Source organism: Sceloporus undulatus, chromosome 7, assembly GCF_019175285.1.
Source record: "Sceloporus undulatus isolate JIND9_A2432 ecotype Alabama chromosome 7, SceUnd_v1.1, whole genome shotgun sequence".
Classification (NCBI taxonomy): Eukaryota; Metazoa; Chordata; class Lepidosauria; order Squamata; family Phrynosomatidae; genus Sceloporus; species Sceloporus undulatus.
This window is the reverse complement of record NC_056528.1, coordinates 23,440,440-23,460,955: the sequence shown is the minus strand read 5'-3', so window position 1 is coordinate 23,460,955 and position 20,516 is coordinate 23,440,440. Positions and strand designations below refer to the sequence as shown.

Genomic DNA, 20,516 nt, shown 5'->3' with positions numbered 1-20,516 from the left:
GCCTCCCGAACCTCCCTGGAAAAGATGGGGAGTCCGTGGCTTTGCCGCAAATCACCTTAGGAGACCATGGGACCAAAAGCCCAGGGCTGGACATCTCTAAAAGGAAAGACCCTGGCACACTGGCCAGCGGGCACACAGTCCTGGTGGGCAAAGTGACCAAGGGTGAGACCCCAACTTTGACACAGTCAAGACCAGGGATCTTGTAAAATAAAGAGCATGGCCCTCCAGTAAGAATTCTGACCCCGAAAAGGACATTTTCCTTCGGTCCCTTAATTTCTAGCATGGCAGAAAGTGAGACAATGAAAATCATTCCCCCCTAGAACTCTTTTCCATTTGCTGGGTTTGCGTTTCTGGGTGACTGGGACTGGCCCTTTTCTGTCAGTGCCTAAACACTTATTTCCAAAGGTGCAACTTTGGGGATGAGGCTGAAATTTGAGGATCAAAGGCAGCAGGGGAAAAACAATATTATTTTTGGAGATGCAATCTGCCTTCCTTTTGCCCCTCTGTCTCTCCCCAGCCTCGTTGATCTTCTTCTTCTCCACTGGCTGGCTCCTTCCTTCCTTCCTTCCTTCCTTCAGAGGCTCAGAGCATAAAACCATCTGTGGCATTTCTGCAGGACAACTAGGAGCAAGAAAAGCCTCACAAGAAGATATCTTATCGCTGCCTGGGTCACTGAGGCCTCTGTGGAAAACAAGGGGCCCCTTGCCATCCCACATCATTCGCCTGGCCTTTCTGAAAGCTCATGGAAACCCTCTGGAGGGTCACAGGTCAAGACAGGGAGGAAGGTGCATGTGCAGATTTGTCACATCCTGGATTTCACAGCAATAGTCATCTGGAACATTTTTGTAGGTCCCTGTTGCGATGTGTTCCGGGATGTTTCCCCTTCAATTCAGATTATTGTTTGCTTGTCTGTCTGTTTAATGTAAGTCTTGTGGGAAGGAGTTCCACAGCCTGGGAGCAGCCACCAAGAAGGCCCTGTCTCTTGCATCCTTTCCAAACATATCTAGAAGGTTTGGGGGACCAAAAAAAGGAAAGCCTTCAGATGGAGCCTTTCAGAAAGCCTGGGCCCTCTTGGGAATGCTGCCCACACCAAGATTTAAAAGTCCTTGCATGTCAAAGGAAAATGATTGCGTTGTTGTTGTTGTTGTTCATTTATCCTCAGTTATAAGAAGACCTCAGCAGGGGAAACAGCCAGCTGCAAGCTACCTGGTGCTTTCAGCCTAGAAGAATGACTTCTTTTGGAACTGCCATTCCCAGAACTGCCTCCAGCTGGGGGATTCTGGGTTCTGTAATCTCAAGAAAGGAATGCCCCCTCCCCAAGCTCTGGCAATGTCTTAGCTTTCTTGTGTCAAAATGAATGTTCACAACCGCCTTAGCGACTCAGAAGAAGGTCATGTGGCAATCTTCCTTGGGACACAGCTGGCCACGGAAAACCTACAACCGGGTTGCTTTGGGGTCGCCTTAAGTCCTAAAAGCACATGCAACAATGCAACAGCCAGGGCAGAGAAGAAATTGAGGATGATGTGGTTGAAGCCTCACCCTGAGACCACCGAGTACAAAGGTTCTTTCTGGGAATGTGGCTCCTGGCCGCACACCGGTCAAACCCAGAAATCTTTAAAGTGACATGTTTTCAACGTCTGAGCAGTAAAGTCAAATCTGAAGTCCCTGGCTTGGGTCAGAACAAAAGCTGGGAAAATGTCAGAGATCTAAGCTGTTATGTTCCCTGCCTGCTTGCTGCTATAAGCTGCGGATCAGACAGAAGTTCAACAGGCGTGAGTGATTCAACAGATGCAATGCTCCTAAACAGAAATCCAACAGGTCCCAGAGCTGCTAGCTGTGTGTGGGTCGGAAATCCAGCATGCACCACTCATCCAACAGGTAATGCTCCCAGTCAGGAGAATGCATGCGTCCTACTTGGATGGCGCTTCCCCACTTACCTGCCCTGGCTCTCCACTGCTTCTTCTTCTCTTCCGGAGTTGCTTCCCAGACGGATGTTTTGCTTGGAAAGGAGCCTCTGCGGCCCTTGGACCCAAAGTTCACAGGCTGAAGGTTGTCTTCTGCCTCCTGGGAAGCAGCGCATGAGAGAGAGGGCAGGGCTGGCAGGCAGACCCAGCAGAGAGCCATTCTTGGTTGTCATTACAATAACAATAACAATTATTATTATTAATTAATTGTTATTATTTCTTGCTCCCTTGGAAAGCTCAGTTGGCCTCCTCTTTCTGCTCTCATTTTACTGGGGCGGAAGGATATTTTTAATGGGGTGCATTATGTTTTTATTTTTTTATTCTGTTGCAATTTAGGGAGATTTTTTAAAAACTAAAGTACTGTATTTATTTAATGCTTTTGTGCCAAGTGTTGCGACGCTGTGGCACCTCATCCTCAGCACCACTTCCTCAGTCTTGAATGGACCTTTTGCATCTCAAAGGCAAAAGACTTCCAGCCGCAGCTAGACCGCTGCTTACGCTTGTGTAAAAGGAGACACCAACAAACCCAATATGAAGCAATTGTGTTTTTAACATTCAACATTATAAATGACTGTCCTATGTTACCAATATTTTTGTAAAAGAAAAAAAATTAACTTAATCTATTGCTTTATACTTCCTACTATCTCACTGTCGTGTGTGACACTTTTATTTTGCATTGCTTATCTACTTCTGTATTTCTCATTTTCTTAGTTATTGCATTATAATTGTTGATTACTTTAGATATCTGTATTTCCAGTTTATGCCTTCTTACAGTATTCGATGAATGGATTCCAATCTTGCTACTTCCTCAGATGCAAGTTTGTAAAAGTTTCTTCTTGGACTGCACCACCTAGCATCCCCTCAGTCAGCATGGTCAATGGATTCTGCCATTCCTGGAACTGTAGCCTACAAACACACAGATAGAAAGTAACTGACCAAGGAGGAGAAGCATATTTGCTGCATCCAAACTGGAGAAATAACCCGGTTTGGTACCGCTTTAACTGCCCTGGCTCAAGGCTATGGAATTCTGGGAGTTGGGGTTTGTTGTGGTCCCAGACCCCACAACATACTCCAACACCTAGAATTCCATAGCCTTGAGCCAAGACACATTTAAAGTGATGCCAAACTGGGTTATTTCTCCAGTGTGGACTCCTTTGGCTGCAACCCTGATATTGGCCACAGGAGGGCACCCTATTGCCATTGAACTGAATGTTTGCAAAGGGTTCTTGAGGCTCAATGGGATTTTTAGTTCCAAGAGAAAGGGAACTCTTTTGAGTCTGGGGGCAAACCAATGCCAAATGGGATTTACAGTCCACCGAGGGCATACGGAAGTCTGCAAACTTAACTGATTAATTGTTGCTTGCTCATATCTATGTTTTTAAATTGGTTCGTATTTTTCTATAACTTCTCATCTTTGGTGTATTGTTCTAGCTAGGTTTCTTTCAGCTGCTGTAGGCTGCCTTGAGTCTTAAACCAGAAAATAAGTAGGATGCAAAGAAGGTAGAAGACGAAAGAGTTCGTTAATTTTTAAAAATCACCTTTGCAGGGAGAAGGTGTCCTGATTTTTGGACGTATCGGTTTTGAAGTATGGGCTGTACTTGAGACATGCTCAGAGGCTACCTTTTCCTCTGCGTGTTCCAGTGCTAGCAGAGCCCTGGCAGCGAAGGGGAGATTCTCTCAAGATCCATTGCAAGGATGGCTGGGTGTGTTTTTTTTTTTTACAATGATCCCCAGAATCCCCTATCAACCCCCCTCTTTTTTATATGCACAACCCCCATTGGGGAGCCAACTCATCCCAGGGAAATTGTTATGTGTTGTGTGCCTTCGGGTTGTTTCTGGCTTATGGGACTCTATCATGGGGTTGTTCACTATTGCCTTTCTGAGGCTGAGAGAGTGTGACTTGCCCAGGAGGGTTCCAAGCTGGTTCTTGGACCCTGGTTACATTCCCAATACTTGCCGCCAGTGGCTGATATCCATTGGGGTAGACTCCTGCTGCCCAAGGAGGCCCCTTGACTGTTTGGGCCACAGAGTCCTGCCATTAACTCCCTGCTCTGCTTCCAGGAGCCCATCCTTTGGAGGGAGGCCAGAAAACCAGGCCAGACCAGGACACCATCCCAGCCTCGAACCCTGGAGGACAGTAAGGACCACTCCCCACTTTCCAGTATTCCAAACTGGGGCGGCATTTAGCCTGCAGAGGGGTCACCCCAAAACTGGACCGAGCCTGAACCCTGAAACTGGTCCAGCAACCAGTAGATGAAACCAAAGGGGGGGCATTGAGCAGGCATCCCCTTGGCTGCACACCCCACCTTAAGAATTTGGCTGCTGAGAAAGGATAGTTGGGTGTTTTGACTCCATGGGGCCTTTATGAGTCACACCTCGCCCCCCATTGCCTCCAGAGTTATTTCCTGATTTCAGGGAGGGGTCCTTCTGCTTCCCCCCCCCCCAAAATCCTCCAGAGATGGAGAAGCATGCCAAGTTCATTTGTCCGCCAGCCGTCTGGCAACTGGGGTTTATTTTATTAAAAAATGCAGCAGCAAGATGGGACCCCTCCCCATTGCTTCCAAGCAGACACAACAGGAAAGGAGGGGAGGGATCCAGGCCCCTGGGGTCCAGCTTCACCATTTGGGGGAGGCTGAAAGGGGGGAGTGAAGAGAGGCCCCAAGATTGAGCTGGTCCTCTTCCCCCTTGGTCCCAGAGGCCAAAGAGGAAGTGAGGTCACAGTTCTGACATGGCCCCATGGGCGCATGACGTCATGGCAGGGACGTTGTTCCCGGATCCTGATGAATGGCTCCTTTGCGCACTCTCTCAGCCTCCCTCTTTCTCCCCATCAGTGTGGGGTTTATGCGGCTGTTCCAAGAAGGGAGCTTTGGAAATGTCTCTTTCCCCCCTTTATTCTATTGGGGAGCAGATTTAGTTCTGCACTGGGGTTTGAGTGCTGGACTAGGACTCTGGAGGAGCAGGATTCAAATCCTGGCTCAGATCTGGAAACCCTTTGAGTGACCCCTGGACCCTGAGGGAGGCAACATCCTCCGAATAATAACTCTCTTCTAGGAAATCCCAGAAAGAGTCAAACGCATATAACAAAGCAAAATACACATGATCCACATTACTAGGGAAATTCTGCAGGATCTAACAAGCATGTAACTCCAAATATAGGGTTATAAAAGGATATAACCACATTGGATATAACTGTATATATTGGACCAGTGTGGTCCAAGTGTTGGACTCCAACAGGCCAGGGTCCGAAACCAGGTTCATTCATGGAAACCCACTGACCAGGCCCTGTGATAACCCTACTCTGGCTGTAATTGGACTGCAGCTCCCAGCATTCCTCTCTGTGTTTGATAAGTTGCAGTCCAACACCAGCCATTTTAGGAGCAAGTTTAAAAGTGTTTTGTTGTCAGTGGGGTTTTCCAAGTCGGATACCCAAAAACAGAGTTAGTGAGGAGCCTTTGGGCCACGGTGAGGTCTTTCTGCCGCTAGACCTTCCCCTCTGTCCAGGAATGGGTGGACAGCATCCAAGCGGAGTCCAGCCTCTTGGCCAAAGCCCTCAACATGCTCAGGCTGGCACCTGGCAGAAGCCTCTCCTGGCCTCAGACAGGAAAAAGCAAGCCGAGGGCGGGAGACCCCTGAAACAACCCAACGGAGGACCTCCAACTCTCCAAGCAGTGACCTCATGCTAGATTAATGCACAGCCCAGTCAGGAAAAGAGGAGGAGGAGGAAAGGGAGAGATTTTGGGGCTGGGAGGAGGAGGAGGAGGAGGAGGAGGAGGAGAAGAAACCTCAATGGAAGGGATGCTGCCCCACAAAGAGGCTGAAGCAGACCAGGGCAGGCGGCAGAAAAAGTGGGGATGCCAGCAATGCTCCAAACAGCTCAGGTCAAGGAGGTTTAAAACTGCAAACACCAGCCTTGCTACATCCAGGTCGGTGTGGGCTTTTAAAAAGTAGAAGTATCGGCCCTGCAACATCCTAGGACTCAGTGGAGGGTTTTTAAACATTGCAAATATCAACCATGCTACACACAGAATGGGGGCCAGGATTGTTTTAAAACTGCAAGTAGCAGGCGTGCTGAATACAGATTGGTGTGGGGTTTTTAAACGTATAAGTATCAGCCACACTACATGAGGATCGGTGAGTGCTTTTTAAACATACATGATTCCAATTGCATATAGCACCCATGCTATGTACAAGAAACCTTGGCTGACTGTCCTGGAGGAACCTTGTTTTTCCCAAGTGTCCCATTCCTTCCACTGGATCCTTGTAGCGTTAAAACAAGCAATTCATTGTAGTTACCATGTTTTTGGTGGCTGCTGAGCCTTGCATTACTTGCAGGGTTTTTCCATTACATTTGGCTGCATAGTGATTTTAAAAAAATTTAGGATAAGAGAGAATTGTGCCATTTCAGGGATTGGATGCAGCCTCTGTCTCCCGTGAGCAGAAAAGAGGGAATAAAAGTGGAGTCCAACCAGGCCTGGCACCTGGAGAGACAGAGGTTGCATCTACACTGAGAAATAATGCCATTTAGAACCACTTTAAGTGCTGTCACTCCTTCCTATGGAATCCTGGGATATGTAGTTTTATAGAGTCTTTAGCCTTCTCTGCCCAAAAGTGCTGGTGCCTCACCAACTATAAATCCCAGGATGCTGTAGGATGGAGGCATGGCAGTTTAAAGGGTGTCAAAAGGGATTATTTCTGCCATGTAGATGCACCCAAAGTGAGGGCCTAAATACCCTAAAGGCACCAGATCCTGTCTGACATTGCAAGAAAAGCAGGTTTCTGTCTTTCTTGGTCGTTCAATCCACTTTGCCCATGCTGGGTTTTTATGCCTTAGATCTCAGCCCTTTTGGGCCAAGGAGGGTCAGATCCTTTCCTTCCATTTTGGCTTCAGTCCGACCGTGGATCTGTAGCTCCTGGTGCCAAAAGGAGTCCAGAAAAAGGAAAGAAGAATGAAAAGGGCGGTGGAGAGAGACTGTGAAGAGTTTGAAGGAAAAATCTGGAACACCTGATGCGTCTCTCTCAGGTGCGATTCCCAGACTCCTGGCAGAGCAAGGGGGGTTTTGGGTCTGTTCGCTCTGTTTCAGCCAGAGAGCTCCATCTCTGGATCAATCACTTCATTTCCATTTATAGTCTACTTATCTTATTCTGAGCACTGAAGACTTTGAAGAGCCTTTAAAAGGTGCTGTATTTGTTCCAGTGGCACAGTTTTTAAATGGCTTTTTGTCATTTTTAATTGTTGCTGTGTGCCATCAAGTCATTTCCAACTTATGCCAGCCTGAGATGAACCTGTCTTTCCTCAGAGGGGTCTTGTCCTTGTCTCTTCCCCTGAGGCTGAGAGAGTGTGACTTCTGCAAGGGGTTCCCATGGCGGAGCAGGGATACGAATCCGGGCCCCAATAGTCATAACCCATACACCAATCTGGCATTACTTACATGGATCATTTCCACTGGCAAATAACATATCAAATCAGGGTTGCAAGCCTCCAGGTGTCACAAGTCTCCTAGTCTTGATTTTGTTGCATTTCCTCCCAGTCTCACTGCTGTTTTCCATTGATGTATGGCAATATTAATCCCTCTCTCCCCTTACAGCAACAAGCAGCCTCCAAGTGGGACAAAGGCAATAATACCTTGAAGACTCTAGAAAGGGGGCCTTGTCTCATCCTCGGTTCGTTCCAGGTGAGACCTTTGCTTTTAATTCTTGCAATCAGATTTGCATATTGTTTCACGAGAACACAATTTTGTACCCAGTTCCTCCAGTTTGTCCAGAAGGTCAGACGTCCTCCTTCCTACCATCTCCAGGTAGGTCTTGAGAAGACCCTTGTTTGGGAAGTTCCCCCTTTTTTTGTTTAACAACTCCCAGTATCCCCACCTGTCTTAGCCACTGGGAGATGTAGTCCAAAGAAATAAGCTGTTTCCCACTACAGCCCACACTGGCTCCATCTGTACCTCCTATGCCTTTCATCCATGCTTCAGAGGAGAACAAAATAATCTGCAAGTTTTCAAGACTCACAGACCATTTTCACCAGGCCTGATGAAGATGTCTGTGAAACCTGAAGGCTGGCAATCCTTTGTATTGTTAAGACAGGCAAGGTTTTGTGTGTAACAACAACCTCCTTCTCATCTTTTTATTTTTGAAGGAGCCAGTGCTGTGACACACACTGTTGGACTTTTCACCATGAAATCTCGAGGGTGTCCCGGGGATGATGGGGCTTCATCTCTTTAATGTGGAATGTCCTCCACCTCCTTTTCATTTGCACTCACCACTTACCCAAAAAAGAGAGAAAGGCAATAAAAACCCCAACCCAAACTACCCTCCTCTGTGGTTCTTCATGTTCTCCTTGCCCTCCACAGCTGTATATTGAGAATGTTTGAGGGGAGGAATCGGAGAGTGTGGGGCACAAGGAGTGTGCAAAGAGACTCGCACATGACGCAAACCACCCAGTGAGGTCTTGGTACAATGTGCAAAACCAGCACAAAATAGACCCCCCCTCCTCGACTCTGCCTTTGGGGTAAAAAGCCTCATCCTCAGCCTGTGCCCCCCTTTTCTGCCTTTCTCCTCTGTCTGGGGGAAAGTCTGCAGGGGAGGCCTGGGTCTCTGGGTGTGAGTGTATATTGTGTGTGCCTCTCTCTGTCTCTGTGTGTGTGCCTTCTTTCCCCCTTCCTTCCCCTCGGCACCCCTTCCTCCAAGGCCCTCCCCCTGCCCAAGTTGGACTACGAGGGTGTACCTTTCTTTCTTTCCTCCTTTCTTTCTTTCCTCCTTTCTCTCTTTCTCGCTCCCCCTTTTCCCTGGCTGTGGAGCCCCTTGGACCCTCCTCTGCTCTTGTCCGAAACAAGAGGGGTGACCAGAACCCCCCTCTGGATCTCCTCACAGCCCACCACCCAAAAAGGTATTTCTTTCTTTCTTTCTTTCTCTCTCTCCCTCTCCACTCTCTTGAAGGGACTTGGGGGGTCCTTGGAGTCCTGGGCCTTTGGGGGATCCGCTTGGCTTCATTCCCCTCTCTGGCTGGGTGACTTTTTGCCTTGCAGCCCTTGCTCAGCCCTCCTCCCTGGGGCTTTCCTTTGTTCACTTCTGACATTCCTCCAAAGAGGCATTCCCCCTTTCTTTCTTTCTTTCTTTCTTTCTTTCTTTCTTTCTTTCTTTCCTTCCTTCCTTGGCCAGTCATTGAAACTCTCCCTTGGGATGCTCTTCTTCTTTGGGTCTGCAGGGCCACCCCTCCCTTAGAAGAAAGCCATCTCCCCAAATTTTGCAGGAGGAAAGAAACTTGTAGGAGTCTCTAGGCTGGGAAATTTCTCATCCCTTCTTCCCATTCTGTCACTCCCTTTGAGAGCTGGGGAAAGTGACTTGGTTTTGTTGGAGGGGGTAGCTGCAAGTTTCCTCCCCACCAACACCACTCCAAGGCGGCTGGGGATTTTGGGGATTGTAGTCCAAGGAGTCTTTTTGCAGCTGTGTCTGTACATGGGTGTTTCAAAGTTTTCCACTCCCTCTTCCATTGTCTTTTTTTGGGTAAATGCTTTCGCAAGGAAATAACGGTTCCTTTAAAAAGGAGCAGTTTGGGTCTCATGCATTGCCTTTGAAAGGTGTGTGTGTGTGGTGAGTTGCCATATGTCAATGGGGAGGTTGTTTGGGGCCAGCCCCTCCATCCCATCCCATGAATGAGATGAGCACATGATGTGCAATGTGGGCACTGGGGGTGTCCAGATGACAAAACAGAAGGTGTCAGGGGGCATCATGTTAATGGAGTGTGTGAGTTTCAGACTTCTTTGAGCAAGCTGACCCCCACCGCCACCTCTGGAAGCAGTGGGATTGGCACAAGATGCGCAGGATGGAACCTTTGGGTGTTCAAGAGTTTGGAATGGAGGGCGGTGGGGTGCATCATCACCATCATCTCACACACGCCTGAGCAAGCTCTTGGAGTGAATGGGGCCCGTGCATGATGCTCAGGGTGGGACCTTTGGGTGTTGGAAGGGGCACAGGAAACGCTGCGCATGCCTTGCTTATGGAGGAAGCCCAGGGATTTCGAGGAATTCTCTTCCTTTGTCCTTCCTCTCCACTTTCCTCCCCTTTCTCCAAAATCCTGCTGTCTTGGAAGTTTTCTTCTGGAGTTTTCCAGAATCTATCAAACACATTTTGATTTTGCAGATGCTGGAATACAATCCCTTCCACCCCCAAAAAAGAATCAGTGCCTCCTTCCTTAATTTGAGAGAATAGCACACTGTGGATCTACATGTTTTTGCGGGGTAGATTTTGTGGTGGGTGTGTTGGTGGCAGGAACTGGAGGAGGGGGTTTTCTTGCCTGGCTCTACCCGAGACTTTGGCTCTTGAACCCAAGACCTTGTGCTCCAAAGGCAGGGGTTCCACTTCTGGTCCTTCTCCTGAAAAGAAAGAAAGCAAGGTTCTAGTCCTCAAGGTGCAGAGCTCTTTGCACCAAGTTCCCTTGTACCAGGTTTTGGTCCGTTGTTGTGGTCTGTTGTGTGCCTTCATGTTGTTTCTGACTTATGGCGACCCTGTCCCAGGGCTTTCCTGTCCAGATTTGTCCAGAGAGGTTTGGCCTTTGCCTTCCTCTGAGGCTGAGAGAGTGTGACTTATATGGACTGTTCGTCCCATTACCTTTAATCCTTACTCTCTTAACACAGGTTAAAGAAAATACACCCAAAACTGATGAATTATAATCTTAGAGAAATAGAAACATCTAAACAGGCTGTTGGGAGCATAAGGTTTGAATGTTGGACTCTGGAGACCAGGGTTCAATTCTCATCTCAGCCGTGAAACCCACTGGGTGACTTTGGGCAAGAAGTCACACTCTCTCAGCCTCAGGGGAGGCAATAGCAAACCCCTCTGAAGAAATATGGCCAAGAAAATCCCATCATAGGGTTGCCTTAGGGTTGCCCTAAATGCGAAGCAACTGGGAGACACACAACAAAAACTACGCTGTCTTATTAAAACCAAGTATGGAGTTAAAACAGTTTTAAAAGCCTACCAAATAGTGTTAGATCCCAACGTAAATGTCTCCCACAGTTGCTATTTAACTGGCCTAAAGGCTGTCCGGATTGGCCCTCCGAGGGGCATAGGGCCCATCCCTTTGGGGTCCTTTCACCATTGCACAAGCATGATGTTTGGGCGTTGGTGCAACGCCACGTGAAAAGGATCTTAGTGCAACTGGTCATATTGGGGTATGTGCATTTTGTGTTTTATCAACACACAGAAAAGTGAGGAGGACCTTCTGCTCCTAATGCCACCCCCAAAAGAGACTCTTTTGGAGTTGGACTCAGTGTCCATATCAAGATGGCTTCCTCCCACGTTCCCCATTGTGTTTACAAAAGCACATATGTGAATTATTAAAGGATGAGATGGGGAAAGAACGCACACATGTGCAGAGCCCACTGCTGCACAGAAACTGTTTGGTTTTTTTAATGGCTGGGAATTCCTCATGCATTTGGTTCCACTAAATCCTAGAATTGGAGAGGAGGGTCTTAGAGGTCATCCAGTCCATCCCTGCTGCTCAGTGGAAGTCCAGGTCCAGAACAGAGCTGGATATTCTCAGCAAGAGAAAGGCCATCAGCTCCATCATTACTTTGCTCTGACCATCCAGAAGTTTCTCTCTACATCCAGCTAAAATTGGCCTTTTTTTGTGAAGCTGAGGTCTGCCTGCCTCTCTGGCCTCTGTCCCTGTTTGGCAAGGTGAATCCCAGTTCATTCTCTGCTCTTTCAGATGCTCCTAAAATGTCTTGCTTCCTTATTCCTCCTCCTTTCCCTCTTTGTCCTCATCTTAATTCAGTTGCTGTAAACTGAGTTCAAAGCGCAAAAGGCAAAGGCGTTTGCACTTTATTGATCAGGGAGGAGAAGAGAGGAGGGGGCATAATTTTGCTCTTCCCTGTGAACTCAGGCAAAGGCAAACTGCTGCAGCTTCTCCTAATCCATAATTTCTGCCATTTTGACCACACTGATGTTGTTTGGCCACACGTGTCCCCGCTTTCATCTTGATAATGACAGTCACGAGAACCAAGGGCAGAAAACTTTAAATGTTCTAGTCCTCAGTGTGCCGCTGTTTCTCTTTGGACTTCTTTTTCCTCTTCTTCTTCCCAGGTTCACTAAAGGCAGCCTGCTTTCCTGACCTAGACCTTGCCCTGAGGACTTTGGGGGCTAGTTCTGGCCACCATGGGAGTGGCATGGTTGGCTCGGTTCCTCCTGGGATGCGTTCCTCTGTTGGCCGTCCATCGGGGATTTGCCTCCGGCCAACATGAGGGAGACCTTCAGGCCGACCTGTTTGCAAACTACGAGAACAAGCCGCCATCCAGCCGTGTGCGACGGAGAGGACACGATACTTTGCGAGGGTAAGCAGACCCCTTTACTTCCTTAGACCCAGCTTTTAGAAATATACAAATATCTGTGAATTTTCAAGGGAGCAGACACAAACGCAGCCTCCTGAGAACCACACTTTGTGTCTGCATGGAAGTAGTGGTCACAGTTCTGAGCAGGTAGCCAAAATGGTGTCATCCAAAAGAAAGGTCTATTCCAGCAGACATGAGAAAATCCCAAGTTTTGAAGCCATTTACGAGCAAAAAACATGCAGGAGAGATTCAAAATGCTGCGGGAGTGTGGTTTTTGTTTTTTAATGGAATAAGGAGAGGTGGGAAAGAAATGGGAACGGAATGGAGTACGGAGTGGAGCAGGACATGGGTCTCCAAAGGCTTTGGACTTCACCTCCTGGGTGTTGGACTACAACTCTGGAGACCAGGGTTCAAATCCCCTTTCAGCCATGGAAACCCTTGGGCAAGTCACACACTCTCAGCCTCAGAGGAAGGCAAAGGCAAACTCATCCTGAATAAGTCTTGCTGAGAAAACCCTGCAATAGGGTGGCCTTAGGGTCTCCATAAGTCGGCAACAACTTGAAGGGATACAACACACACCAGAGGCAGCATGTGGCCTTCCCAGTGGGGCAACTGGCTGGCCATTGTGTGAACTGGGGACTGGACAGCTAGAGAGGCTTTGGGTTTGATCCCATTTCAGCCTCGTTCTACACAATTAAAGGAAAGTGTGTTCCTGGGCATAATTTCTTAATATAAACATTACTACCAGACCCAAAATGACATGGGAAGAATACAGAGCCATCCCTGAACCCCCAAAATGAGCAGCAGTTCAAGCTATTTCTGCAAATGGTTTATCCAAAGTTAACAATATGCAATATAAGCCAGATCACGTAGACATGGCAGAAGTGAATTAAAACATGTTGAACTTTGTAGAATTCACTTCTAGAAGGCTTCTTCCAAAATGCATCCAGGGAGGGCTTTTACTTTCACAAGCCTCCATTTTCCTTATGATTTCCGTCTAGGGGTCCAGAAGTACATCTTTGCTTCTGTAGTATGGAGGGATAGCTGCCGAGGCAGGCTTGTCTGCCTTCTGTTTCTCTCTCTGTTTTGCCCTTTCTCACGAAGGGATTCGGAGGGCAGCTCCTGTTTACCTTGCCTGTTGCAGGCCAGCACACATGGCTATGGTAGGATTGGCGAAAGTAAAATCTCTAATCTTTCTTGCATTGACCACTGCAGACATGCTCCTGCAATCCAGCTCTGAAAGTTTGTGTGCCTCCAGCTCATCTTGGTTATCCTCCTAATGCTGATTCTGCTAAAAAATCTTCCCGCTAGGCAGAAGTCAAGGAGGAAGCCATGGGGCTGGGGTCATAACAAGCCTTTGTCTTTGTCAGGGGCCTTTTAAACAGGAGGTTGTACATGGCTGAAATGCCTAGAGGCACCTCTCTGGGAAGAGGCCGAGGGCTTTCAAATAACCTTTGTACATGGTCAGAGGTGGTCTCCTTTTCCAAGAGACGAAGAGGGGAAGACCTCCAGCCCGGTTGGAGCATGAAAAGGTCACCGTCTTTAAATGGCAGAAGAAGAGAAACCAGACGGAGAGGGAGGTGCTGGAATCTCATTAGCAGACCTGCAGCGTTTCTCAGATTTCAAGAGGGACCAAATGAAGGGTGTGAACAAAGGTGGCTGTGTTTGGCCTCCATTTGGCGCTTGGGCCGCAGCTGTGCTCTCTGTCTTACAGGTTTCATCTCCCCAGACAGTCAGAGACCCCCAGGTCCCCCCATTTCAAACCCATTCCTGCAACTGTCTGCAATGCATATATTCCTCCCCTCCAGAAAAGCTCCACAAAGTGGGTTACTGCAACTCCCAGTATCCCCAGAAGCCATTCAAATGGGGCTGGCAGTGATTCTTTTGCAGGGGGGAAGCCCTTCACACTGGAGAGGCTGTTGCATGTTAATCTGATGTTTTCTGTCTATTGTTGTTGTGTGCCTTCCAGTTGTCCCAACTTACATGACCTGAGAGCCAGCTTGGTGTAGCGGTTTGAGACTACAACTTTGGAGACCAGGATTCGAATCATAGCTCTTTAACTGCAAAGGACACCTTGGAGAATCAAGGGCCAAAGCATAAGGGCTTCCCCCTTGTGATGTCACAGGAAGTGGCCCCCTGATGATGTCACAGGGGTGATTTCCCAGGAGCATATTTGTCATCCAGATAAAAAGCATCAGGTCTAAGACTGGAGGAGCATTGCCTTTTCTGAGGATGGGAGAGGGGGCCAAATGGTTCTCCTTCTGACCCCCTTTCTCCAGCCCCCATTATTTTGATCCTTTCTCAAAATCAGTCCTTGGCTTTGCCCAAAGTGTGCCCTGTTTGTTTCCTCAGACCCCCGGAGAGAACAAAGAGGGGGAGAGGTACTTTGAAGGAACATTTGTTCCCTGGACGCGTTCTGGGCCAAAGCGCCCGGTGTAAACACAAGGACTGCTGTGTTGACACAAGAGGCACGCAAAGCACATCCCGGCAGATGTCCATCTCTCTCACTGGCTTCCATCCTTTCCATGCGTTCCTTTAGGAGGAGGTCCCTGGGGAAGAACAGGGCAGCTTACATCCCAGTTCTGGAGACCAGGATTTGAATCCTGCTCAGCCGTGGAAACCCACTGGGTGGCCTTGGCAATTCACACTCTCTCAGCCTCAGAGGGAGGCAAAAGCAAAACCCCACAGAAGCAATCTGGCCCTACTAAGCCAAGAAATACCTGTGGATGGCAGTGAGCGCTTTCCACATTGGGGCAGGCATTGAGTCCACTCCAGGTTTCATTCCAGACTTCCAAGGAAAGTTCAGCACCTTAGATAGTTCATTTAGACCCTGAAATAAATCTGCCAAAAGCCAGCCTGGTGTAATGGTTTGAGCAATGGACACTGGGAGACCATGGTTCGAATCCTGCCCTCAGGTGACCCTTGGGCAAGTCACATTCTTTCAGCCTCAGAGGATGGCGATGGCAAATCCGCCTTAGCATCGCCGTAAGTCGGAAATGACTTATGTCAGCAACAACAACAACAACAAAACTCTGAAATAAAACCTGAGCAGATTCTTTGGCCCCTTAAAGTGGAAGTCCAGTAGCCATAGGCTTTTGAACCAGTCTCCTTTTCCCTCTATCAATCTCTGCCAGACCTACCTCATAAGGTTGTTGTTGTTGCGAGGATAAAATGGGGATGAGGAGAATCCCGCACGCAAAGCTAGAGGTTGTTGGGGAAAGCGCAGAATAGAAATCTGGGGAACCATGGAGATCCGATAGCGAATCCCTTGTTGCTCCTGACAGTTCCCTCCTTTGACTTCCAGGCCAAATGTCTGTGGGTCGCGGTTCCATTCCTATTGCTGTCCTGGATGGAAGACCCTCCCTGGAGGAAACCAGTGCATCGTCCGTGAGTATGCCACTGAGGATGCCCCTGGCGATGCCCATCTCTCTGGCCAAAGGTCAATGGTCTGACTGAAAGTCCTACCCTTATGCATGAGTAGATACAGAAAGCATATCTGGGGGTAGTTGTGTAGGCCATACAGCAAAGCACAACAACACCCCAAATCCACAAAACAGCAATACCTTTATGCACAAAATCCATGCTGCAACCTTTCCAAGCTTCTCTGGCTTCTTCATCAGGCAAAGGTGTTAAAATCAAACAGGAGAAAGGGAAAAAATGACAATATTGGAATCACAGGCCTGCATTTTGTCAAGATGTTGCTGTGTTGTTTTGAGTTAAGATGGTCTGGAAGGAGATTGATGTGGGCAGAGGCCGTTCCTCTTTGTTGGCTGTGTGGGTTCTGGGAGACAAGGAGTTACAAAGTCCAGGAAATTAAACTCCTTAGCAACACAAAAAGATACTTCCTTTGACATCCAAGTTGCCTCTGTCCTTTGAGAGGCTGCCATGATTTGCCTGACGAAGAAGCCAGTGGAGCTTTTGAAAGCTTGCAACATATATTTTGTACATTTTGGGTGCTCTTATAAAGGTATCACTGTTTCGTGGATTCAGAATGGGATTGTACTAATGGGTATATACAGTAATAATTAATAATAACAGGATAGCTGAGTATCTCTTCTTGCTTTTCTCCTCTCCCCCGATAGCCATTTGCCGAAATTCCTGCGGGGACGGTTTCTGTTCCCGGCCGAACATGTGCACTTGTTCCAACGGGCAACTTTCCCCCAACTGTGGCTCCGGAGGAGGTGAGTGCAGCTGCGCTGGATCCATGTGAACGCATGCACAAGCGTGTGCAACTAGGAAGCACATGCAGCATTTGTACTCCTTTGCTTTGTCATTTTAATACAGTGGGTTCATTCCCGTCATTACCTTTCTCTCTTTAAACATACCAGACTCCACGGCTGTTGATGCTGATGTCTCCCAAGTCTGTGGGGTGGAGAACTCACTCTGGGTTTTACTCCGAACTTGAAAAGATCTCTGCAAGTTTCTGACCCTGTTTTGGAGAGCTTTCACCGCCTTGGAGAGAATGCTGTTATATTCGGCCAAAATCCCAAAGTCGATTGCTCTCAACTGACTTTTAATTCCAATGTGAAGTCGAAGGCTTTCGTGGCAGGCATCCATAGTTTTTTGTGGGCTTTCTAGGCTATGTGGCCAACTCTTCTAGAATATTGCCACATAGCCCAGAAAACCCACAGAACACTATGACTTTTATTTAATAGCCCCTCGTCCCCAGTCCTTTGGTTGGAGTGGCAAACAGTCTTTCTGATTCTTTCTTTCAATTCGACCTCAGCTCCCTTACAGAGATAACCAGACCCTGTGTTTTAAGTGGCCATTGTCACCATCACCATCATCACCACTAGTATTTTTTATTATTTTGCAAAGCATGTTAAGCTATAATGGGAGTAGGGGAAGAAACGTTGGGGACTTTGGCCTCCGCTGGACCTGTCTGGAGTCCTGCTAGCCCATTCCAGTCTGTTGCCTCTTGCAAAATCACACTCACACGCACGCACTCTCACACACTCCAAATAGGGGTGTTTTTTTAAAGCTGCCCAAGTTGTCGTTTTCCGCTCTAATGGAGACCCCAGATGTTCACAATCTTCCCAACCATGCAAGGAATGTGTGCCTGCGGAGGGGAGGCGGGTGGGCAGCCGAGGGGCTTGAATATCCCACATTCCAGAGGGCCCTATGGGTCACCAAGGAGAGGAAGGAAGGGGGGCAAAGCTGCACCGAGGCTGATGGCGGGACTTGGGGCGCCTTCTGGAGCGCTTAATCTGTACTTGCTGGTTTAGGGTGGCCCCATGGATTTCGTAGTGTTTTCTTGGGCAAGGAGTCCTCAGAGGCGGTTTTGCCAGACCCTTCCTCTAAAATGCAGCCTGGAAGTTGAAGTGTTCCTTTGCAGGCTCCCTACAAAGTACTAACCAGGGCTGACCCTGCTTAGTTTCCACAATTAGACAGGATCTGATGCCTTTAGGATTAATAGAATGCTGAGAAAAAGGCAGGGTTTGGGGTTAGAAATAGGTTTATGGGGGCAGTGGGGCAGACCACTTTGGGGCCTGATCCATCTCAGGTGTTAATACCCTTCAAGGTGCAGGGCTAGCCAAAAGGCCTCTCCTTTTCCTGGCTCCTTGCTATTCCTAAAAAACCCACACTTGGCCCCAATGCAAGTCCCTCTCCCAACCCCTGTTGCTCTTTGGGTCTCTAACATGAGAGCTGATCTGAAAAGGCTGAATAAAGCCTGGGTATACCAGCATCTTCCTCATAAAGAGACCTATGACTTACATTGGTGGGTGGGAATTGTCTGGCCTGTCTCCGGATGTTGTGGAACTGCAGCTCCCAGCATCTTTCACCATGAATGAGGCTAGCTTGGGGATGCTGGGAGCTGAATTCCCACAACATATGGAGGTGGGACACACCATAGTTTTGGCCCCTGAAATTCTGTTGGCTGTGTTTTATATTCACCTTGGCTGTAAGCTGCCTGGTGCTTCATCTTGGGAGAAAGGAAGATGGATGCATGGGAGCCAGCAGGGTTTGAGTGCTGGATTTGGGCTCCAAGGGACCAGGGTTCTAATTTTTGCTCTGTTACGGAAACTAATTGGGGGACCTTGGGAGAGTCCTGCTCTCTCAGCCTCAGAGGAAAGCAATGGTGGCAAAACTCTTCTGAAGGATAAATCTAGCTAAGAAAACTCTGCCATGATTTGGAGGCTCATAGCAACCGATAGAAATAAGTCAAATATTTTTGGAGTTCAAACCCCAGAATCCCTAAAGGAACAGGAGAGATTGCTTTCTCCTCATCCTCTTGTTGATCTCTTTCCTTCCTTCCTTCCTTCCTTCCTTCCTTCCTTCCTTCCTTCCTTCCTTCTCCAGCTCAGTCCTGCAACGTCCGATGTATGAATGGCGGCAGCTGCAATGAAGAAGCCTGCCAGTGCCAGAAGGGATACACAGGAACATACTGCGGCCAGCGTGAGTATCAAGGCATGCTTAGGTAGCTGCACGCGCTTGTGCACACCCCTCCATGTGCAAGGAACTTGGGAGGGATAGCCTTATGAGGCAGAGCGGTGTAGGAGTGTGAGCACAGGGCTAGGACTTGGTGCTGGGTTTGGGTGGGTGATTGGTGCCACTTTATCGGTCTCAACCTCAACTCCCACTGCAGCAAACCACTGGGCGTGCTGGTCGGCTGTGTGTCAGATGGGGCTTGTAGTCTAAGGGGATTTGGTTGCTCCAACTACAGCACCATGCCAGCTCTATGGCAGGAATTATGTGCGCCTCCAAATGCCCTGAAACTACATGAGCCTTTGCCATGTTGAAGAATGCTGGGAATTGTAATCCAGTCTCATCTGTCCACTCCGGCCTGGGTCATCCCAATTTGGCCCTTCTGGCCTCCCAATGGCCTACAAACTTTGGAAAACACCACGTCCTGCTTCCTTTTTGCTGTCGGTTCATGAATGGGAAAAATTCAGGATTCCTACCCGGATTCCCGCCATGAAGCCACATTTCCTGCAGATCCTGGCTTGTTTTCTGTCCAAGATGACTGCCCTGACTGCTCTCTGTTTCTCACACAGCTGTCTGTGAGAGTGGATGCCAGAACGGAGGCCGCTGCATCGGACCCAACCGCTGCGCCTGCATTTACGGCTTCACCGGGCCCCAGTGCGAGAGAGGTAGGTGGACCGCGCACCACGGCCTCAGGGGCCTGCCAGCACCTTTGCTTTGTAGGTGACAACTCCCAGCATCCCTACGCTGCCCAGGGTTTCTGTAGTCACAGAAAGTAGTTTTTTGGTGGTCACCCTCCAGTGCAGTATAGATGTACACATACATGTGTGTGTGTATATGTGTGTGTGTGTGTTTGCATGTGTACATAAAATCAGGTGGAGAAATTGTAGACTTTCATATGCTGCCCTTAAACCCTACTTTTTTGTTGTAAATTAATCCACCTTGAATCCCATTTTGGGAGAAAGAGAAAGATAAATCTAATAAACAAATACTCCTTATTGTTAAAGTAAACATAAAGACACATCAACACAGATATGTATTAGAAAACGCATAATCACACTAATTAACACACTAACAATAAAGACAATAAAAGATTTCCAGCCTTCTTCTGGAATGGTATTTAACTCAGCCCTTCACATTTCCTCTTCATTCGTAGCGCAGTAATTAAAAAAAATTAAATTAAAAAACCCACTTGGACCTTTCTAATCCACACACCATGACCTTTGCTTTAAACTGAGGGTACATCTGCACTGTACAAATTAATGCAGTCTGACATTGCTTTAAGTGCCATGGCTCCATCTTGTGGATTCCTGGGATTTGTAGTTTTACAAGGTCTTTAGCCTTACCAAATGACAAATCCCAGAATTCTATAAGATGGAGCCATGGCCATTAATGTGATGTCAAACTGCATTATTTCTACAATGCAGATGCACCCTATGGTTAAATCTGGACTGCAGAATTAATGCAGTTTGAGATTGATTTAACTGCCATGGCTCAGTGGTATGGAATTCTGGGATGTATATATTTTTTAAAACCCAGCAAAATAGCACACCACAAAAAGCCTGATGGAACAGGAAAGGTTTCTTTCCCACGGAAAGAGAGGAAGAGTTGCAACGCCTCAAATCGAATTTGCAATGGGTTCCCCCCTGAGCCCTTTTCTTGCAGGCTCTATTTTTGCCCCTTTCCCAAATTCTTGTTTTTAAAACTGATTTTAATTTTCTTTACCTCACTGCACCATTTCGGAGCATGTGTGTGCAAGCGTGTGTGTGTGTGCGCGTTTGGCCACGGTTTGGAGGGATCTTGT

General features: G+C 48.0%; 1 protein-coding gene across 1 annotated transcript in view; it reads left to right on the top strand.

The window, feature by feature from the left end:
• The first annotated feature begins 574 nt into the window (after window positions 1-574).
• FBN3 (fibrillin 3) overlaps window positions 575-20,516 on the top strand; it is a 77,916-nt gene continuing 57,974 nt past the window's right edge. The window contains 10 exon segments of the mRNA XM_042479013.1: window positions 575-785; window positions 1,163-1,878; window positions 4,026-4,101; window positions 6,796-6,984; window positions 7,550-7,636; window positions 12,045-12,292; window positions 15,594-15,676; window positions 16,372-16,470; window positions 18,590-18,685; window positions 19,285-19,380. Of these exon segments, the coding sequence (XP_042334947.1) occupies window positions 12,117-12,292; window positions 15,594-15,676; window positions 16,372-16,470; window positions 18,590-18,685; window positions 19,285-19,380 (550 nt within the window). The 5' untranslated portion in view covers window positions 575-785; window positions 1,163-1,878; window positions 4,026-4,101; ... (1 more) ...; window positions 7,550-7,636; window positions 12,045-12,116.